Source organism: Chiloscyllium plagiosum, unplaced genomic scaffold (genome assembly GCF_037043375.1).
Source record: "Chiloscyllium plagiosum isolate Xiang-an unplaced genomic scaffold, Cpla_swu_hap1 HiC_scaffold_1, whole genome shotgun sequence".
Taxonomy (NCBI): domain Eukaryota; kingdom Metazoa; phylum Chordata; class Chondrichthyes; order Orectolobiformes; family Hemiscylliidae; genus Chiloscyllium; species Chiloscyllium plagiosum.
The window spans coordinates 67,797,903-67,813,972 of record NW_028270139.1 but is presented as its reverse complement, the minus strand read 5'-3'; the positions used below and the strand labels follow the sequence as shown (position 1 = coordinate 67,813,972).

The following is a 16,070-nucleotide window of genomic DNA, read 5'->3' as shown; positions in this document are numbered from 1 at the left end:
TCAGAAAAGAAAGTGACATTAGACATTAGTGCTTTAGCAATAGAATTTTATCATGTATCACTGACTTGTAAACACTTTGGTGAGCATCATTTTAAAACAACTCCAGTTAGCAAATCAAGATAAAAATGTTTGGCTACATAACTCCCATAAAGTCAACTCTGCCTAACTATCAGACATGTCTGATATTTTAGCTGGAGTCTGGGGAATCTTATCAGGCTCTGAACAGCATGAGCTACAGTGAGATAAGCAGTAGAAGCTATCGAGAGGTTCTGTGATCACCATCTCAAGATCATTTTGCACACTTTTCTCAAGTGGCATGGCAAGAGTTTGCTCAGCAGTGGTGAGTTCTCAATTGACATTTTTATTGGTTGTTAAATGCCTTGTTAACATGATTAAACACCATATACATGATCATAACAAGTTCATAATACAAAACTAGCCATCAAGAAATCTCAACAGGGAACTCAAAGTAGGTTCTTGGTGGATTCAACTTAGTTTGTTCCAAAAGACCAGAACATCAGATAGCAAAATGTCAAGCACACATTACGGGCCACACACATCCAAATCCAATATGTACCAGCCTCTGTAAGCCCTCATGGCACATGTCTGATTCACTTATAGGACATTTCTGCATTTCAATGCTGCAGCAAGGACACTGTGCACTCAAGGTCACCCAGAGATATTCACACACAAAGACCAAATTAATTTAGGAAATGATACAATCGGCATAAGGAAAATAAGACAAAAACCTCCTCTTAATCATATTCAAAATTATAATATTCAAGCTTATGGACTGGACCAGACTGCATTGCTGTACTTTCTGCTCACATTCTTGGTCACTCTCTAAGCTTCCCTAGATGCTCATAGCATCCTTACCTTGCCTTTTGCGTGTTGCCGCCTCAGCCAGAAATACCAAGCTCATCTTATTGGTAACCTCCTTTGCCATTTTGCAGACACAAAGACAAGAAGCTTGCCAAAATAGTTAGCAGCCTTCATTTCAGTTTGGGGGGGGGGGGGGGAGGAGGTGGCAGTGGTTGCCTTGCTCAAGGGATCCCAGCATAGGAATAAGGGCATACCCCAATACCAGTCCAAATTGTGCTTGGGGCAGTCAGTCACAGTCAGGACCCTCAACTCATAAGGGGTGAGGAATGGAATAACAGGCAGCACACCATCTTGACTTTGCCCCCATTTTGCTCCTCGGATGAGGCAGACATTACAGATTAACATGAGTAGCACAGCAACTGCTTTTGATGCAGATGTGTAGGGTTCCAAAGTCAATGAAGAGTCAGCACATAGGGTGTGCAGGGTTAGTGGTGTTGCAGAATGAGGTTGGAGTGAGTAAGAAGTGTGTTACATCTATTAGAAAGTGGTATAGCATGAACTTTGGTGGGAGGTGGGCCCAGTAGCCAAGTTAAGAATAAGTGACAGGTTTCGGAGAGAAGAGGGGGCACTGACACTTTTGGAGTGCAGAAAGAGATTAATCTGCGTCCTACATTGCTGGGCATTCCTTCAGATTGGCTGAGACTACTCTAAACAAGGTGACAATCTCAGATCAAGGTGGCATGTTTTGACGTCTGCTGATTCTAAGGGAAGAGAAAAAAAAACTGCCTCTGCACCAATCTATCCAGCAAAATATCCAGGACAACATTACAAAGTAGAAGGTTGTTTTCCTCATCTGCCGCGTCTAAGAAAAGTGTCAGAAACATCACAGGATCCTCACTGACAGTGCTGATCTCGGTGCACAATGGTCTCTTAAACAGGTACTGCACCAGGGATGCCAGTCATTTCCACGATCTCCATTTAGTGACAAGTTGCTTTGGAAACAGTGCATGGCAAGATGGGGTGGAGTTCAGAGATGATGCTCATTATAAGGGCTGAAACGCCAATTAATGCGATGAGTCTGGTAAGATACTGTGCAAAAACTTACTCTGCCTCATGGCTAGAATCACTTAACCAAATTCAGTACAACTTGTACTTAGTCAAAAAAAGGCTTAAGATTCAGCCCGAAGTCTTGTAAATAACTGAATTCAGCTGATGAAGGCCTAAAGCTGTAGGAAACTGAAGGTATCTAAACAAAGCAATACAAAAATACATTTAAACAATAGCAGCTTTCAAAGCTGATTTATGCTCAAAATTTGCAAAGTAGCCAAACAATCACTAATGTTTTAAAAATCATATTATTATATTGGGTACATTATAATTTGCAATCTAATATCCAATAACTGGTAATGTTGCAAATTTAGTCAGTACAATCTCAGTCAGGAACTTTTCGATAATTAAACTTCTCTGATAAAAGATGAGAAAATTGACATGACTATAAAGGTAATTGCAAAAGAAGTATTTGAATTGCAGAAAATAACACAGCTACTTTACTGTCAAGCTTTATTAGGTACAGTAACTTCCAGTCAATAAAATCTCCTACAGTTCCAGAGTATTAACAAAAAGTACAGTATCAGTCGTTCTTGTATTTGTAAGGGTGACAATTGTTCCATAAGTATTTGGTTTGTGAAGTAGGAAACTTTGAACATTATATTTTATAAAAAGTTTATTTTTTAAATTTACTAGCTAATTTAGCTCGACTTTCATTATTGTGAACATTCTGTACCAATACAGATTTTGAGAATAAGATGAAAACGTTTACAACCATAAAGGAATTATTTCAGTGCAATTAATAGGACAAGGTTACATGCATTAAAGATAATATTCATTCATTCCAATATTGAAACTCTGATATATTAATGTCAGACCATTTTAGAAAGATAATGTGAAATGTTTTGCCTAACAGTTCAGAATACATTTTGAGAGCCTGGAAGTGTACAATACACAGTTTATATCACATATTTTATTCTGCAAAGACCCCAGCACAAATTATAGTTCATACCCTAGTCATATTTACTTCAGAGTATTATCATAATCAGACTCCAAACTCGTGTCACCCCAAAAACATTTTGATAAGCCTAACTAATGGGTATACTGCTTGACTGGCAAACAGACATCCACGTACAGTGCATCCATTGTTAGTGCACCAGTGCTTGTTTTTACATATAGCACTTCAAGATGTGGAGAGCCTCTCATCTGTAACTCAGACACTGTCAAATTGATAGCTCCTACTCTAACCAGGTACCAGTACCTGAGGACACGCTAATACAAAATAAAGGTAGGGTACAGATAACAAAATCGACGACAATGAACATTTAACAGGTTCACAAAAAAGACCTGTTATACCACTTTTCCTCTTCCATTATGTTGCCTAAAAGTAAATATTGATTTGACCTTCATTACCTAATCAAGTCATTTTTTGATTAAAAAAAACCAATACTAACATTTTAGCTATTCAATATCTCAGCTGAAAATTTTAGCTAGGAAATTTAACTGAAACCATTTAGAACTGAACTTCAGTCTCTAAGTTAAAATTTCATATGAAAAGGGTCTTACAAAAATACACAGACTTTTGGAATATATTTGGGATTGACAGCAACTAACATGGATACTGCTTGCTCAGCATGTTTATTCATCATTCAGAGGATTTGTTGTTCCAGCTCACTTTAATTTGCAGTGGGAGCCAATCGGCTTATAAAAGAAATACAGTTAAGACACATGTTTCGCAAAAATCCAGGGCAAGCAGGTTTCATGATTAAATGCTGTAATAGCATTTTCAGCTCCGAAAAGAGAGTCCTGCATATCAAACACAATTAAGAAAGTTAGTAATATCTTTAGAAGGAATATTTCTTATTATTCAGTATTATTTCTTAAATTCACAATAAGCAACAAAATTCACTTGCGAGCAAAGTCCCAGAAATGATTAGAGAGAGCTTCCTCAAAAGTTAATATTTATTGCTCTGCTTGAACATTTGACACTTAATAGGAAACAAAAAAAGCACAGTACAATTGATGAACTCGCAGACTCAAGAGATACACTTTATCATTTGATAATAACAACAAATGAGTAGGCAGATAGTCACACACAAAATCATGTAGGAAATGATACAGTAGGCATAAGGAAAATAAGCAAAATCCTCATTTTTTCAAATTTTTTTATTATAAGTTTTTATTCTTTTACAAAATTATAAAAATACAAGAAATACAATTATAAAAATGTTAATAGGAAACTACCAACTACTCTACAGAACACACCAAAACTACCACAAAACAAATCTTAAATTAGCTAACTTAAACTTTCACTAAACTAAATTCAATTCAGTTCCATTCAATCCCACCACTCACCATGTCCACCAAGCCACCCATCCACAAGAGCATCAGTTCTAAAACCCGTATTTATCAAGCTTCCTCCCCCCAGGGCCCCTGGACCGCCATGTCTTATAGAATGGTTCTGTGATCCGGCACACCACATTTGTGCGATAATCTTGGGCAGTGTACTCCTTCACCAGTCTATGCCACCGCATGAGACACAGGCAAGCGGGTGGGGGGTGCTGTGCTGAGATCCAGTTCATTCGAATGTCCTTCCTTGCACAGTGTGTGAAAATGTTAAATTGTCTCTGCCTGTGCTCTCCAACAAGGGCAAATTTGGCAATCCCAAAAGATGGGATACTGGATTCACCTTAATCCTGATTCCCAGAATCCCTTCCAACTCACTAACTATGGCATCAGAGTATTCACAGATCCTACCAGTGAGTGCCACAAGGATCGGTGCTGGTTCCACTACTTTTCGTCATTTATATAAATGATTTGGATGTGAGCATAAGAGGTAATAGTTACTAAGTTTGCTGATGACACCAAAATTGGAGAGTAGTGGACAGCAAAGAAGGTTACCTCAGATTACAATGGAATCTTGATCAGATGGGCCAATGGGGTGAGAAGTGGCAGATGGAGTTTAATTCAGATAAATGTGAGGTGCTGCATTTTGGGAAAACAAATCTCAACAGGAATCATACACTTAACAGTATGGTCTTAGGAAGTGTTGCTGAACAAAGAGATCTTGGAGTGCAGGTTCATAGCTTCTTGAAAGTGGAGTCGCAGATAGATAGGATAGTGAAGGCGGCATTTGGTATGCTTTCTTTTATTGGTCAGAGTATTGAGTACAGGCATTGGGAGGTCATGTTGTGGCTGTACAGGACATTGCTTAGGCCACTGTTGGAATATTGCGAGCAATTCTGGTCTCCTTCCTATCCGAAAGATGTTGTGAAACTTGAAAAGGATGTTGCCAGGATTGGAGGATTTGAGCAAAAGGGAGATGTTGAACAGACTGGGGCTGTTTTCCCTGGAGTGTCGGAGGCTGAGGGGTGACCTTACAGAGAAAAATCATGAGGGGCATGGATAGGATAAAGACAGTACAAGACTTTCCAGTTTTTTCCCTGGGGTGGTGGAGTCCAGAACTAGAGGGCATAGGTTTAGGGTGAGGGGGAAAATATAAAAGAGACCTACGGGACAACTTTTTCACGCAGAGGGTGGTACGTGTGTGGAATGAACTGCCAGAGGAAGTGGTGGAGGCTAGTACAATTGCAACATTTAAGAGACATCTGGATGGGTAAATGAACAGAAAGGGTTTGGAGGGATATGGGCCGGTTGCTGGCAGGTGGGACTAGATTGGGTTGGGATATCTGGTCGGCATGGACAAGTTAGACCAAACTGTCTGTTTCCATGCTGTACATCTCTATGACTCTATAACATGACCATAAACAAATGTGTAAGGGTGCCTGTGCCAATTTTACATTTAGAACATCCTGGAGACACTCCATTCTTGATCTTTGCCAACTGTTCTGGAGCCATATGGGCCCTGTGAAGAATCTTCAACTGCGCTTTTTTGTATATCAAAATTTTCCTCACATTCTCCCATATGTCCTCCCATGTCTCAGGCAAAATATCTTCTCCTAGTTCCTGACTCCAGAGAATCTTTCCAAATCCTCCAGATCACCTCCTCTCTAGATGGTACAGGGTATTCATCGAGAGAGTGCCCACACACCGGAGCACTCTTCTCTTTATAGCAGAGCATGGTCTCTCTCTGTATATAGTCCCTAATTTGGAGATAGTGGAAGAGATAGCTCACACTTGTGACTTAATTGGTTGAAAGGCATCAGGACCTCTCTCTCAAATAAAGCTTCACACATTAAAGCTGGAGTCCATTGACCCCAGCTGAAATACTGGGGCTCCAACTGAAGGGGTGAACGGTGAGGTCATTGCGAATTTCCCTCGCCCTGCCGCATTATTCTCCACACTTTGACTGTGTTTAAGATAATCGGGCTTTTACAATGCTCAGCCATGGGTTTTACCCTATCCGTAAACAATAAATTAAAGAGGGGACACCTTACCTGAGAAGCCTCGATGTCAAGCCAAATCGACCCCAGAACCTTGTGCACCCAGTCATCCACATATGACAGCAGGGCACCTATTTGATATCGCTTCAGATCCACCCCCTCTATACCCTGTAGGAGCTACAACTTAATAAATTTAATGAGAGGGTGTCTATGACACCAGATAAAGGACCCAAGCCAGCCATTTAATCGCTGCAACACCTGTCGAGCCAGCAACAGCTGTAGCATTCTCATAGGATATAGTAGCCGAGGAACACAGCCCTCCAACCAGTATAACTCCACATAGAATTTCCAAAATATGACATTGATACTTTTCGACTCATGAGTGACAGCGCCAGTTCTCTCCCTCATGGAGACAGTGGACTACAGAGCATGTTTCTTCCTCACCAGATATCTACCGGCCTATCCCCGTATTCAAATAACCTTTGCTTTGCAAAGGTAACCTCTCTCTTCGCCACCTGCCTGAGCACTGAATTCTGAGCAGCCCGCGAGCCGTGCCCTCTGCAGCTTGACCACAGACGATCTGTCGTAATATGCCAACTCGGCTGCTTTTAGCTGGGCCTTGAGCATCCACTGCTGCTCCTCTCTCTTCCTTTTCCTGGTTGCTGAATATGAGATAATCAAACCCCTTAAGTACGCCTTGACAGTTTCCCAAGGCACTAACAGATTACTAGTCACACCCGAGTTGACATCCCAGAAAACCCCAACCCCCTTTTGAGGGCACAATAAATTTACTGTTCTTTAAAAGAAATGGATCTATGCGCCAGTGTTGCATGTCTACTCCATTATCCTTAATCTTGACATCCAAGTACACTGCCACATGGTCCACAGGTTCTCAATCCTGCAGGACAACACCTAATCTAAACAGACAAGTGGAGGAAAGAACATATAAATTCTCGTGTGGCATTTGTGCGGGATGGAGTAAAAGGTAAAATCCCTACCATTAGGGTGGAGACATTTCCACACATCCACCAGCCTCAACTCCCCGCACAAGTCCACTAGCTGTTTAGATTGCAGGGAAATATCTAAGAGACCCCTGGGCATCCTGTCTACCTCGGGGTCCATGAGACGGTTAAGGTCTCCTCGTATGATTATATGGCGCACCCCAAAAGCCATTCGTTTAGAAATTGCACCCTTGGACAATAGACATTCAGGATGCCATACTCTTCCACATGTGTTAAGGCCTTGAGAATGATGAACTGCCCATATTCATCCTTGATTTGTTCTACTATCTGGAATGGGAGGTCCCTTTGTATTAGTATGGCCACACCTCTACTTTTGGAGTTGAAAGAGGAGAAGAATACCCTGCCAAATCCTCCCTGATGCAACTTCACATGTTCCCTGTCAGTTAAGTGTGTTTCCTGCAGCAGAGCGATGTCAACTATTTCCCTTCTAAGGTTTGAGAATATTTTCTTTCTTTTAGTCAGAGAGTGCTCCCTTTTATATTCCAGGTGAACTATCTAAATAAACCACTAGCTATGACCGACCACAGTCCCCGAGAAGAAGCTTATTTATGGTGCGCCGAATGGAAAAAACACAATTTTTCAGATCTAAAAGCTATCCCTACAATTAAAAAACTAACCACTACACTTAACCAAACAAACATATAAACAACAAACTGCTGGAGATTTCCCCCTTCGCCCATAGGGGGCATTCATCCCAAACCTTACAACCATCCTGGTTCCTTCCAGCTAAGGCCAAGCCCCAGACCCAAACAATACCAAAACAAAAAAACCTATTATTTACACACATGGGAGTTAACAGTGGGTGCCCACCCTGTCCCCTCCATACATCAACCCTATTCATCTGCCATAAAATAAATAACCACTCCTCACCATTGTCTTTGTTTTTTTTCCCTCCAACCCGGATTACTTATTTCAAAGATTCCAAAAAGTTCCTTCTTTTTTCTGCCCAGCCGAAATTATAAACAGACCCTCCATGATTAAAACGCAGTATTGCTGGGTACTTCAAAGAACATTGGATATTCAAGTCTCTCAATTTCTTCTTGATCTGAAAGGATTTCCTCTTCTTGATTATGTCTCCAGACAAGTCCTGAAAATACATAATTTTGGACCCTTTGTACACCAGGGCCTGTGAATCTCTTCCCAGTCTGCAGGCTACGATTATGGGCTGCGTGTCTTTACAACCTTGGAGTCGCACAAGGACCAGGTAGGGGCGCTGATCCAATCAGGACCAACACATTGCAATCCAGTGGGCCCGCTCCACACACACACACACACACACACACACACACACACACACACCTTCCAGTCCCAGGAGTGGCAGGAGCCACTGCTCCAGGAAGGTAACCAGGCTCTCACATTCCTTGCGCTCAGGGAGCCAGACAGTCCGCAAGTTTTCCCTCCGACCTTCATTTTTTGAGGTCATCGACCTGATCCATCAGGGCCCGAACCTGGTCTTCCAGTGTTCTGATCCGCCCCTCCAAATTCTCTTGCCTCAGTCTCCGAAACCTTGGTCTTTTGTTCAACCGCCTCAACACGTAGATCCAACAAACTCAGATTAGATTCTGTTGGTCCAACAGGTTCAAAGGAGGCACCATGGGGGTCTGGGCTGTGGGCCACTTCCGTGCTGTAGGGGAGTGCACTGCTGGCTGCAATCCTTTGGCTCTCTTTCCTTTATTAGACTTCATCATCCAACTTTAAAAGGTTCTTGGCACTTTTTATGTTATTTTAATAGACTTTTCTTGAGAATGACTAGCATGGAGGGGTGCGAGATGAAAACCCACCTCACTTGGGTTTTGATGTGAAGCCCCAGCACACTAGACCTAACAGACCACTGCCATCTTGGATTCCCCCCCAAAATCCTCCTCTTAGTCATATTCAAAAGTATAAACCAAGTTGGTCATTTCAAAGTAATTGATGTCAGTACAAGATTTTCAAGATACTAATGTTCTAAAATACATCAAATAAAATTAAAATAATTCAACCTTCAATTATAAAATGGATACATTACTCAAACTTCAGACACTAGCCAAATAATCATTACTCACTGAAACAATATAAATTTATGGAAAAAAGGTCATTCTGCACTTTACACAGAGGATAAAACAAGGACTGCAGATGCTGGAGATCAGAGTAGAGAATGTGGTGCTGGAAAAGCACAGCAGGTCAGGCAGCATCCGAGGAGTAGGAGAATCGACATTTCGGGTATAAGGGCTTATGCCCAAAACGTCAATTCTCCTGCTCCTTGGATGCTGCCTGACCTGCTGTGCTTTTCCAGCACCAGTCTCCATTCTGCACATTATGTCTACACTGGCTAAAGGACAGTATCCTACTCACTTCCACTTTCTAGTTTTTGGTTCATTGCCTTTTCAGACATATTATTTCAAATACATATATGTACATTTTAATACATAAAAGGGTTTCTGCCTATACCACTCTTGCATTCTTGAATTCCAATAACAACTTCTGGGAGAAAAAAAATTTCTCAAACCTGTTCTCGCTATTCTACCATTAATTTAAATCTGCGCCTCCAGTTCTTCACCTTTCTTAGTGGTGTATTATTCTTTCTATCAACCTCATCTATGATTCTCAAATTTTACACACCACAATTAAAATACTCTTAACCACCTCAACATGGGCTGAACATATCCTCTTTACCTAAAATTCTCCCATCCTGGCAATATTCAGCAAAAAAACACCTCGACTTGCACTAGTACAATCTTATCCTTCCTGTTAATTCAGTCATCAGAACGGTGCACAGTACTCCAGTTGTCAATTGTTAAATTGTTGTAGACAACTCTAACATCACCTGCTCTTGTACTCCACTGCAGCTAATAAACTAGAAAATAGTTAATATAACACCCTTGTTTAAGGGAGGAAGGGAAGCAGAAGACAGGAAACTTTAAGAACTATATAAGCTGAAAGAACAACTCATTTTCTACTTGATGACTCTGAAGTCTTCTGGACTCAATATCGAGTTCAATAACTTTAGGGCTTGAACTTCCCCATGTCCTTGCCCCTACCCTACACATCAGGCCTTGTTATCATGTAGTCTGCTATTACACACAATCCATTGTTAGCCACAAACAATCCCCATTCACCCTCCCAGCCAGCTTGTTATCCATTCCTTTGTCTGCTCAACTGTTCTTCTCTTTCTTTGGGCTCTATCCACACCTATCCTTTACTCTGTATCCCCAACCCCTACCCCATCTTCTGCATACAAACTGACATTTTCCTAACTACCATCAGTTCTGATGTGGAGGTGCCAATGATGGACTGGGGTGGACTAGGTCAGAAGTCACGGGGTATCAGGTTACAGTCCAACAGGTTCATTTGAAATCACAAGCTTTCAGAGCACTGCCCTTTCATCACTTCACCTGACAGAGGAACAGCACTGCGAAAGCTTGTGATTTCAAATGAACTTGATAAACTGTAACCTGCTGTCGCATGACTTCTGACGCTGACCATCAATTCTGAGGAAGGGTCACGGGACCCAAAACATTAACTCTGATTTCTCTCCACAGATGCTGCCAGACCTGCTGAGCTTTGCCTGCTATTTCTGCTTTTGTTCAAGAAGGGGAGTAGAGACATCCCTGGTAACTATAGACCAGTGAACCTTATTTCAGTTGTGGGTAAAGTGTTGGAAAAGGTTATAAGAGATAGGATATATAATCATCTAGAAAGGAATAGGTTGATGAGGGATAGTCAACACAGTTTTTTTGAAGGGTAGGTCATGTCTCACAAACCTTACTGAGTTCTCTGAGCTGGTGACCAAACAGGTGGATGAGGGTAAAAAGGTTGATGTGGTGTGTATGGATTTCAGTTAAGGCGTTTGATAAGGTTTCCCAAAGTAGGCGAATGCACAAAATATAGAGGTATGGGATTGAGGGTGATCTAGCAGTTGGGATCAGAAATTGGCTGAAAGAAGACAAAGAGTGGTGGTTGATCGGAAATGCTCTTTCTGGAGTTCAGTTGCTTATGGTGTACCGCAACGATCTGTTCTGGAGCCATTGCTGTTTGTCATTTTTATAAATGATATGAATGAGGGCACAAAAGGATGGGTTAATAAATTTGCAGGTCGATGAAGTTGTAGATAGTGCTGAAGGATGTTGCAGGTTATCTAGGGCTGAGCTGAGAGGTGGCAAGTGGAGTTTCATGAGGAATAGCGTGAGGTGATTCATTTCGGAAGGAGCAACAGGAATAAAGAGTACTGAGCTAATGGTAAGGTTCTTGGTAGTGTAGATGAGCAGAGAGACCTCAGTGTCCATGTACATGGACTTTTGAAAGTTGTTACCCAGGTTGATAGGGTTGTTAAGGAGGCACATGGTGTGTTAGCTTTTATTGGTAGAGTGATTGAGTTTCAGAGCCATGAGGTCATGTTGCAGCTGTACAAAACTCTGGTGCGGCCACCTTTGGAATACTGCGTACAGTTCTGATCACCGCACTGTAGGAAGGATTTGGAAGCATTGGAAAGGGTTCAGAGGAGATTTACCAGGATGTTGCCTGGTATGGAGGGAAGATCTTATAAGGAAAGGTTGAGCATCTGGAGGCTGCTTTCATTAGAGAGAAGAAGGTTGAGAGGTGACTTAATTGAGACATACAACTTAATCAGAGGGTTAGATAGGGAGGACAGTGAGAGGCTTTCTCCTTGGATGGTGATGGCTAGCACAAGGGAACATAGCTTTAAATTGTGGGGCGATAGATATAGGACAGATGTCAGAGGTTGTTTCTTTATACAGAGAGTAGTAAGGACATGGAACACCCTGTCTGCAACAGTAGTAGACTCGACAACGTTAAGGGCATTTAAATAGCCATTGAATAAACATACGGATGAAAATGGAATAGTTATGTTGAATAGGCTTCAGATTGGCTTCACAGGTCAGCGCAACATCAAAGGCCAAAGGGCCTGTACTGTGCTGTAGTGTTCTATGTTCTAAAACTATAGAATGGTTAGGCTCACCTCAGTTGTGGGTGAGATTTTAGAGTCCATTACGAAAGATGACATTGTGGAATACTTGATTATGAATGGCAAAACAGGGCTGATTCAGCAACAGCTTTGTCAAGGGGAGGTCATGCCTGACTAATCTGTTCGAATTCTTTGACGAAGTGATGTGCAAGTTAAAGAAAGAATAGCAGCTGGTGACTAGTGGAATTACACAGGGATCAGTATTGGGACAACTATTCACGTTATACATTAACTAACTGGACGATGGAACAGAGAGCATAGTTGATAAGTTTGCAGATGACACAACTATAGAGGAGGGACAAGAGTGCTGAGGAAGCTAGAGGCTGCAGAAGTACTTGAACAGGCTAGGAGAGTGTATTCATTTACCATTTTTTGCCCAATGTGGCAAAGTGTGAGGTTATGCAATTTAGTAGAAAGAATAGAGGTGGAGACAAGTTTCAAAATGGGAAGAGGCTTCAGAAATATGAAGCATAAATGGACTTGGGAGTCCTACTTCAGGATTCTCTCAAGGTAACATGCAGGTTCAGTTTGCAGTTAGGAAGGCAAATGCAATATTAGCATTCATTTTAACAGAGTTAGAATACAGAGCAGAGATGTACTGCTGAGGCCGTATAAGGCAAAAGGTCAGACTGTATTTGGAATATTATGAGCAGCTTTGCACCCTGTATCTAAGGAAGATATACTGGACTTGGATGGGGTGCAGAGGAGTTTGACAAGAATGATTCCAGGGATGAAGGGCTTGTCATATGAGAAGCAGTTGAGGACTCGGAGTCTGTAATCAATGGAGTTTTGAAGGATGAGGGAGAATCTAATTGAAAGTTACAGAATACTGAAGGACCTGGAGAGAGTAGGAACAGAGAAGATGTTTCTACTAGAAAGAGAGACTAGACCTGAGGCCACACCTTCAGAGTGAAGGGATGGCTCTTTAGAACTGAGATATGGAGGAATTTCTTCAGTGAGAGTGTGGTTAATCTGTGGAACTCATTGCTGCAGAAGACTGTAGACGCTAGATCACAGAGTGTATTTAAAACAGAAAAATAGCTTCTTGATCAATAAGGTGACCAAGGGTTATGGAGAGAATTTACATCTATTTGGAAAGGCAAAGGCTGATTAGGGATAGTTAACATGGCTTTGTACATGGGAAATAATGCCGCACTAACTTGATTGTGATGAAGACTTTTGATGAAGGTAGAGAAGTGGACGTTGCCTATATGAACTTCAGTAAGGCACCCAACAAGGCTCTGCATGGTAGGCTGATTAGCAAGGTTAGATCTCATGGAATCCATGGAGAACCAGCCATTTGGATGCAAAATTGTCTTGAAACTAGGAGACAGAGGGTGATGGTGGTGTAGGGTTGCTTTAATCACAGGCCTCCCGTCTGAAGTCGTGCGTCACAAGGACAGGTTCTGGGTCCACTGCTTTTTGTCATTTATATATATGATTTGGATGTGAGTATAGGAGGTATGATTACCAATTTTACAGACGACACCAAAATTGGTTTTGTAGTGGATAGGAAGAAGGTTATCTCAGAGAACAAGGACAAATGGGCCAAGAGCAGCAAATGGAGTTTAATTTAGATAAAAGTGAAGTGCTGCATTTTGGGAGGGCAAATCAGGGCAGGTCTTATATACTTATTGATAAAGGTCCTGGGTAGTGTTGCTGAACAAAGATCTTGAGAGTGCAAGTTCAATAGCCCCTTGAAAATGAAGTCCCAGGTGGATAGGATAGTGAAGGTGGCATTTGATATGCTTTCCTTTATTGGAAAGAGCATCGAGTATAGGAATTAGGAGGTCATGTTGCGGCTGTACAGGACATTGGTTAGGCCACTTTCAGAATATCGTGTGTATTTCTGGTCTCCCTCCTATCGGAAGGATGTTGTGAAACTTGAAAAGGGTTCAGAAAAGATTTACAAGGATGTTACCGGTGTTGGAGGATTTGAGCTATAGGAGGCGGCTGAATAGGTTAGGGCTATTTTCCCTGGAGCATCGGGAGGCTGGAGCGACCTTATGGAAATTTATAAAATCATGAGCAGCATGGATAGGGTGAATAGTTCATGTTTTTTTTCTGTTGGGAAGGTGAGTCTAAAACTAGAGGGCGTAAATTTAAAGTGAGAGGGGAAAGATTTAAAGGGACCTAAGAGTCAACGTATTTACTCAGAGGGTGGGGTGTGCATGGAATGAGCTGCCAAAGCGGGTGACGGAGGCTGGCACAATTCCGTTTAAAAGGCATCTGCAAGGGTAAGTGAATAGGAAGGTTTTAGAGGACAATGGGCCAAATGCTGGCAAACAGAACTAGATTAATTTAGAATATCAGGTTGGTATAGACAAGTTGGACTAAAGGGGCTGTTTCTGCACTCCATGACTCTAAGGCAGAAGAATGGGGTTGAGAAATATATCAACTATGATCGATTGGTGGGGTAGACCTGATGGGCCAAGTGGCCTAATTCAGCTCTTATATCTTAAGTCTTATGGGATTTGTATTACTTGCTTTCCAGATCTTGGTGCGCAGGGAACAATTTCTAAAGTTTGGGAACTAGACAAAACTTGATGACATTATAGCCAAGAGAAGTTTGATGTGGACCTTTGAAAAGAACTGCCAAGTTGGTTGTATGGGGGAACAAGTGGGAGATGAAGTTCAACGAAGAGAAATATTAGATGATAAATTTTGGTACAATAGAGACAACATAAGACAAAAGATTCTAAACAGCATGGAGGAGTAGAGATACCTGAGTTTATATTTGCGTTAGGGTCATTAAAAGCTGGCAGAGTAAATCAAGAGTGCTGTCAACAAAGCATGCAGTACTCCAGATTTCATTAAAAAAGGCATAGAGTACAAGAGCATGGAGGTTATGTTGAGGTTACAAAGGACAGTTTGACAATTGGATCTTAACTGGATGTTAGTGTCGCGTTCTGCACCACACTTTAGGAAGGGTCTGGAAGTACTAAACAGTGCGCAGACAGTTTTATGGGAATGGTTTCAGTTCAAGTAAAGCATCAGTTATGAGTATGGATGGGAGAAGTTGGGGCTATTTTCATTGTAGAGAAGACCAAGAGGAGCTCAGCTAGATGTTTTCTAAAATCATGAAGGATCTGAACAGAGCAGATTGAGAACTAAAGGGCACAATTTTAAATGGTTTTGAAAGAAGCAACATAAAAAGGTGAGAAAACATATTTTCTGCACAGTGAGTATTTACGATCTGGAGTGCTCTTCAGTGCGCTGAAGGCATTTTCAGTTGATGCATTCAAGACGGAATGAGACAATTAAAGAGAGGAAATACAAAGATTTCTGGTGAGAAAGTAGAAGATTGGCATGAGAAAAAAAATGCACAGAGCTGGTGCAGACCTGACCAGCCCAATACATCTTTGGCATCGTAATTTAATAATTGAAATATACTATGAAAAGCAAGGACCAAGTACTATAGCCTATGGAAAAATATTTAACACCAAAATTTATATTTTTAAAAATCCATATTTTTCTAACTAGAATTGCAGTTTAGACCATAAGATATAGGGAGCAAAGTTAGGCCATTTGGCCCATTGATTCTGCTCCACCATATGTTCATGGATGATATATTTCTAAACTCCATTCTCTTGCCTTCTCTTTGTAACCCTTGATCCCCTTATTAATCAGGAACCTGACTTAAAGACACTCAATGATTTGGCCTCCACAGTCCACACGGTAATAAATTTCACAGATTCACTACCCTCTGGCTGAAGAAATCATTCCTCATCTCAGTTCTAAAGGATTGCCTCTTCACTATAAGGCTCTGACATATGGACCTACTCTCTTCTACTAGTGGAAAAATCTTCTCTACATCCATTCTACCTCAGTACAGGCCCCTCAGTATTCTGTAAGTTTTAATTAGATCTTCCT

The 16,070-nt window shown here is 41.4% G+C and overlaps 1 protein-coding gene across 1 annotated transcript in view; it reads right to left on the bottom strand.

The window, feature by feature from the left end:
* Positions 1–341: 341 nt before the first annotated feature.
* tmem33 (transmembrane protein 33) overlaps positions 342–16,070 on the bottom strand; it is a 45,420-nt gene continuing 29,691 nt past the window's right edge. The window contains exon 8 of the mRNA XM_043692168.2: positions 342–3,675. Coding sequence (XP_043548103.1) covers positions 3,546–3,675 — 130 coding nt within the window. The 3' untranslated portion in view covers positions 342–3,545. The remainder of the gene's footprint in view (positions 3,676–16,070) is intronic.